The sequence below is a fragment of the Festucalex cinctus genome, chromosome 2 (assembly GCF_051991245.1).
Source record: "Festucalex cinctus isolate MCC-2025b chromosome 2, RoL_Fcin_1.0, whole genome shotgun sequence".
In the NCBI taxonomy this organism is placed as follows: domain Eukaryota; kingdom Metazoa; phylum Chordata; class Actinopteri; order Syngnathiformes; family Syngnathidae; genus Festucalex; species Festucalex cinctus.
In genome coordinates this window covers 13,285,125-13,292,010 of record NC_135412.1, presented here as the reverse complement: position 1 = coordinate 13,292,010, position 6,886 = coordinate 13,285,125, and the positions used below count along the sequence as shown (strand labels likewise).

Sequence of the window (6,886 nt, the reverse complement as noted above, 5' to 3'; positions counted from 1 at the left end):
ATATTATCTTATTGCTGTTGAAAATAGCTCAAGATTCAAGTATCCATGCATTTAACTCATAATATTGCTAGTACAGAGAAGAAAAATAAATACTCACATACAGTGCTGTTAAATAATAAAGTAACCAATTCAAGTTAAGAACAGTGAATTTGTGTACTTTTACTTGACTTCTCACAACTGATTAAGTTTATGCTTCACTACACTCTCACACTACAACGCCCATTATGTGACACCTTGGCAGGAGGAGTCACAAAGCATCCTATTACATTTGACTTATTTATTAAGACGATCTCTGTGTTAATTATTCAAGAAAGTTTGCTTTTAGATTCTTTGTTTGTGTCACAGTGGTTTGGTTCCTTGTTGTAAAGCACACCGGTTTGATTATTAGTATGTACTACAAAAACGGTGTGTGTGCAAAACTGAAGGAATTTCTCAAATTCAATGGAATAAAAAAAAAAAAAAACACACAGTAATGTGTGTTATTCCATTTATGAAGAGACACATTGTATGATTGTAACTGAACGTTCGTTGTACTGCTGCAATAATGTAAGCAAGCGCGACTACCTAAATACCGCGAGATTAGGTGGCTGTGTCATCGCGAGGTTTGCGACTAGCCTGACTCTCGCTTCCATCCAGCTGGCAGCCTCCCGTTAACAGGTAAGTGGAAATGAAATGCCAGCGGCAAAATGCGCCATCATTTAGTCGAGTAGACTTGACAATTGTGTCCCCGTTTTTCTGTTCTGTTTTAATAAGTATCACTGAATTGATGTTTTTTTTAATCGACGACATCAGGCCGACCGGTGTGCTCCAGTCGTGACTCTCTGCGGCGATTGCAGCACACACATTCGTGGGCACATCATATTAATTTAACGTAATCAGGAATGGCTTGCTTTTAATGTGTGCCATTCGAACACGGCGCCTGCTTCATTGTCATCATCATCATCAACAACAACAACAACATGATCTCGAGCGAGCCAGTTGATTAGGTACACGTCGACTGCAGCATAATGCAGTAACCTGCAATGAAACCAAACACGCTGAGCATATCAATGCTTAATTCACGTTTTGTTTTAAAGGGGATTTTTATTGGACTATTTCGAGACCGCATTGGCGCATTGAGTTGCGTTTACTCACACCATGCCGCAGCATATGTACACCTGCACCATCTAAATAGTTTTGACACGGCCATATTTATTTATCCACTGTATACGTCCAGTATGTTTAATTTAATATTAAATGCAGTGAAATTACACCGCAAGGAAGCCCTAATATTTTAGATGTATAATCAGGGGTTAAATATTTGGAAAAAGCTTTCAGCGATTCGGTGTAGTTAAACAGAGATACAGCTAAGGCCAAACGTGAATAGCATATGCCTAGTTGCCAGCAGGTGTGCAGCAGCATTACAAGACCATGAACATAATAAAATAAAAATAATAAAAACATAAAAATAAAATAAAAAATTAAAATAAAAATTATATCGAAAGCTGTGTCAATTTTATTTTTATTATATGCCAAGGGCACACGATAATAAGACAATATTCACTGGCATGAATTATTTATCCTCCGCAAAGAGCAACCAATACTGCTGTACTGAGAAACTGAGGGAGGAGCTTAGTCTCCAGTATCTGTCTGTTTTATACTGAACCCAGATGGCCAAAACTTGCACACTAGAAGTAGCAGCACATTATGCACATCAAGGCCCAGTGACAAATAGGGATGTAATGATATCCAAATGTCACGATACGATATTGTCACGATATGAAGGTCACAATACGATAATTATCAGGATATTGTGGGGAGCTTGGCAATATTAAAAAAGGTCACAATATTGTAAAAAAAAAAAAATAGTTCATACTAAAAAAAGCATAACAGAAATGCACATAAACAACATACAATCTCTAATAACAATTAATATTGAAACACTTATTTGCTAATGTACGCACACATTGAGTTGCTCCACATATTGACTCGATTCAAGTATATTACATTCCCCTTCATCTGACCATTAGCGTGGATTTTAAACATAGAAGGGCCAAAACATGCCTAGTGAAAATTAAACTGCACAAAAAAACAAATAACCACCAGAGGGTGCTAGAACTACACAAATTGAAATCAACTTGACATTTTTAAGAGATGTGCTGCTTTTAATATCGTGACATGACGATGATGAATCTGATATTGTGGCAGTTTTAATATCGCGATATCACGATATTGTCGTTATCGTTACATCCCTAGTGACAAATAAAACTATTAATATAAATTTCATCCTTTATTTGTTGTTAAAGTTACTTTTGATATAATACTTGCATCAAGGCTTCAAATGTGACAAATTCAAACCTTCCATCTGCTGTGCGGGCAATATGTCTAATCTTAGTGATTAATCTATTGCTGCATTTGTGAAAGCCAGTAGCTTAAAAGTGGTTATTTGGCACCACATGAAAGTCTCTTCACATTGAAAAAAAACAAAAAAAAGAAGCATTGTGACTGCTTTCTCCACCAAACTACTGGTGTGCAAAGCATTTTGCAGCTCCACCGCCTTCTGAGGTGTGAAGCACTTTTACTGGCTTTCTTCTGAGGTGGCTCTGCCATAACAGGGTAATAATGATCAGAGCAGTTTTTTAAGCGCCGCAGTGTCCCCGCCACATGTTTTCTTGTGCGGTCTAGACGTTTTAAACGTGTGGTTCACTGTTTGTTTTGCTTTTCCACCGTGCATGCTATACACGTAGTCTTTAACAGTTCCTCGTGTCGTAGTTCTGTTGCAGCTGAGGAGCGAGCCGCCGGTCATCATGGGCAACATCTTTGGAAACCTGCTGAAGAGCCTGATAGGGAAAAAGGAGATGAGGATTCTCATGGTGGGGCTGGATGCCGCTGGGAAAACCACCATCCTTTACAAGCTGAAGCTGGGCGAGATCGTCACCACCATTCCCACAATTGGTGTGTGAGGCGAGAACCAGTGAAAAAAACCCAAAACATCTATCTCTGAATTCAGCCTGTGTGATTCCTTTATCATTTCCTTTTGTTCAGGCTTCAATGTTGAGACGGTGGAGTACAAGAACATCAGTTTCACCGTGTGGGATGTGGGCGGCCAGGACAAGATTCGTCCCTTGTGGAGGCACTACTTCCAAAACACTCAGGGTAAGTGGCCACGTTGGCTCTCCGATGTTGCTGTGTGCACACTCTGTCATGTCTGACTCATATTTTAGTTTAGGCCATTACTCTACAGCTGAACGCAGCCCACAAATGTATTAGTCATACCTGACAATAAATGCAATTCAGCAATGAAGAACATTTCGTGCTTAAAGTCTTGTGAAGTGAAAAATAAATGTCTTGTGACGAGTGTTGTTAACAACCCTGTCAAATGTAAATGCTAATAATTAGCTAAATATATCGAATGAGGCTTTGAAATAGTGTGGAATGAAGCCATTTTCTCTGCTGTCATACGCTGTATGTGCAAAATGTGAAACCACAGCTTGCTGAGAAATGGATGCTACTATATCGAGCCTACACAAAATTATATTTTATTAAAAAAAATGATGCCTGAAATATATAATATTCCATCTGATCTGGAAGAGATGTGCCACTGCTAGCTGCCAGCTAGCGCGCAAGCTAACAGGCTTCCTCTGGGTTGGTAGACTGGCTGGAGGCCGGTCTGTGGTGTCCAACTCATCATTTGGATTTTAAATAACAACACCGAAGTTTTCTATAAGTTTTGGCCACCAGGGAAGGTGCATTTTTTAGATGTAGGCGTAGCTAGCTAGCTGTAGTGATAGAAATGGACAGGATTAAACAGTAAGTAACTGTGGTCTTTAGCATGTGTGTGAAGTGTGATGACATTTGACCCACAACTGACATTTTGGCTTGAAAATGGCAGATTAATTCCGACCAGAGCTTGTTTTAAACTGCTTGTAACTTGTTGTTATCAAACTGTTGCTTGCTTTAATACAAGTGGAAAACAATTCAACTAGTGTGGCAAAATAGGCGACTGGACTCCAATCTTGATCATTCACATGATGTTTACATTGATCTGCACGGGTCACACGGCTGTAAAACATTTGTTCAATTATTACCAAAATAATCGGTCACAAAGACCATCAGATTCGAAATAATCTTTATTGGCCAAGTATGCAAACACAAGGGAATTTGTCGTCACAGTCATAACCCGTCCAAAAGACATATATATTTTAAAAAAAAAAGGAAAAAAAACAAAAACAATGGCCAACAGAGGGAGGAGAACAGGAAGGCTGCCACAAGTTGCTTCGATGACAAAAGAAACAAAGAAGGGGAAGGAAAAGCTCAACCTCTGCTACTTTAAAGGGGGGCACAGTATAAACCTGGAAAAAAAAGTGGTTGTTTTTGTCATTTTCCACTTCTTTACATAAAACAAGTGGTTTAAATTCTTATGAAACTTCAAAAAGTTTCTGTTGGTTTGATGAAGGTTTTATGACAACCACAAACATCCGAACAAATCAGAGGTCAACAAGCATCTTGGAATGCTTGTACAGAACATTCCACTTTTCCTTATTGTTGCTTAATGAGACAGTGCTCTCGTGTTCCCTGCGCAGGCTTGATCTTTGTGGTGGACAGCAATGACCGCGAGCGTGTGAACGAAGCTCGAGAGGAACTCATGAGGATGCTGGCTGAGGACGAGCTGCGGGATGCTGTTCTCCTCGTCTTCGCCAACAAGCAGGTATAGACTTGGTTGAGCGTCTTCGTCGGCGCCAGATGACGTGATACGTCAGCGAATGACATGACTGACGCAAACGCTGCTGCCATTTTGTTTTCTCAGGACCTGCCCAATGCCATGAATGCGGCGGAGATCACGGACAAGCTGGGCCTGCACTCCCTCCGTCACCGCAACTGGTACATTCAGGCCACCTGCGCCACCAGTGGTGACGGCCTTTACGAGGGCCTGGACTGGTTGGCCAATCAGCTGAAGAACAAAAAGTGAAAGGGAAGCGGGGAAGTGCCAGCTCCTTCGGATGCATTGCGTTTCCATGGAGAGGCAGTGCTGAGATGCCCCTTCCAGGTGACTCAATGGCCTTTCCCCCACAAAACAAACTTCTCATTCTTTTCCGTGATTATTTATTTGATTTATTGACTTGCTTGGATCTGCTGTGAGAGTTTTGATCATGTGCAAACCAATGTAACCTAAATGTTTTGCTTTCTATACACTGGATACATAAATTGGGATGTACAATGTGAATCATATACTGTATAATGTTATTGAACTGGAACATGTACAGTATTGTCCCTCCTTTGCCTTCTTTATGATTTTGTCATGGTTTAAACTTATGTTGGAGGATTAATGTTACCTGACTTTACTAGATGTAAATGATAGCAAATGTTATATTAGTATTGTGGGACTAGCAAGTTGTTAAATCCACTGTAGAGACGTGTTCATCATTATTTAGCCAAACAATGCAGTGCATCAGAGTAAAAATAAATATATCTATTTAGCTTTTTTTTTTTTAAAGACTACATATGTTTATTTACCTCATAACACACTTGACACATTTCTAGTGATAACCTTTTTTCAGAGTTTATTCTGAAGCAGATTTGAAGTGTAGTTACAGTATATAACACAGTAGGCTATACTTGTTTGCTGATGGAAGCAGTGAAAGAAGACGACCTCAAATAAATGTATGTCACTGCTTCCCATGCTGCATGTTAATACAGACAAATCAGGCTTGTGGGCTTACGGGAGCCATGGCTCGCTGCTGTAAATAAAGATGGGTGTTTGGTCCACTTGCCGTACGCGTCGGTTAGGTGTTGCCGCTGTGCTGATTGCAGGTGTCAGAATGAGGAGGTGGAGCCAACCCCAGGCATCTCAGACACTATTGGTTGGACTTTGATTGAATGTTTACTTTTCAACTACATTGTGAAAGCAGCTGCATTATATCTGTCGAAGCACTTGTCATTGCTTGATCCCGAATCAGCCAAACAGTCTGTTTTTTTTTTTGTTTTTTTTATGCATTTGTCTCATAGTACCATCATGCACAAAAAAAAATCCCACACTATTAGAATATACATCGATGTACTGTATGTATGTTTATTTTCCAAATGATGGAACATTTGGTTTAGTTTTGTTCTTTATTTGCTAGCTTTTACAGGTTTACATCATTTAGGAAAAAAAAAAAAACAGGCGGAGGAGCACGATGAGGCATTTTAATACGGTACAAGACCCAACTACTTTCTAATATGCAACCGCATGCTTTTGTATATGATTATAAAAAGTATATCAAGGGATTTCTGATCAATTCAAACATTTTGTTGATGTACCAGCATTATTACTGACTGTATGCGTGTGAGGTCCTACATTGTTTTTTTTGTTTTGTTTTGTTTTTTTTTGTGTGCAAGCATATGGCTTACATTGTCACTGGTTGAGTTCTATTTAACAAGCAGATTTGGTCAGCTAAATATGTCTCATCTCCAAAAAAATAAAATAAAATAAAAGCAACACATATTTTGTCGGCATACTTAACCTTGACGAAATAAGCAAATATGTTTATGAATTGTGAAGAATGACAACATAGACTGAAGTGTTCAGTTTAATTAATTAATTAATTAATTAATTAATTAAAAATACTTCTGTCCTTAAATCGCCTGATCAATAAAGAGAATGAACATGTCTTTGTTTCACTTGTTAATCACTGACTGTTGCTCATTTGGATAGTTTTGCTTAATAATGCATAAATAGGTTAAGCATAGTGTATAGTTTCATATGGTGTCCATAGCTACTATAAGATCATGAGACATTTTAACTCATTCAGTGCCATTGACGACTATACACGTCAAAGATAACATTTTAACTGGGCTGGCAGTGAATGAGTTAATGAGGGCCATCTCGGGAGAGAGATATGATGGTTTTGCATATTAGTCTGAATTT

General features: G+C 38.9%; 1 protein-coding gene across 1 annotated transcript; it reads left to right on the top strand.

The window, feature by feature from the left end:
- Window positions 1–584: 584 nt before the first annotated feature.
- On the top strand, window positions 585–6,629 carry arf3a (ADP-ribosylation factor 3a). Its single transcript, XM_077512962.1, has 5 exons — window positions 585–657; window positions 2,752–2,934; window positions 3,025–3,135; window positions 4,563–4,687; window positions 4,787–6,629. The coding sequence occupies exons 2-5, from the start codon at window positions 2,787–2,789 to the stop codon at window positions 4,946–4,948; spliced, it is 546 nt and encodes a 181-aa protein (XP_077369088.1). The 5' UTR covers window positions 585–657; window positions 2,752–2,786; the 3' UTR covers window positions 4,949–6,629.
- The last annotated feature ends 257 nt before the right edge of the window (window positions 6,630–6,886 follow it).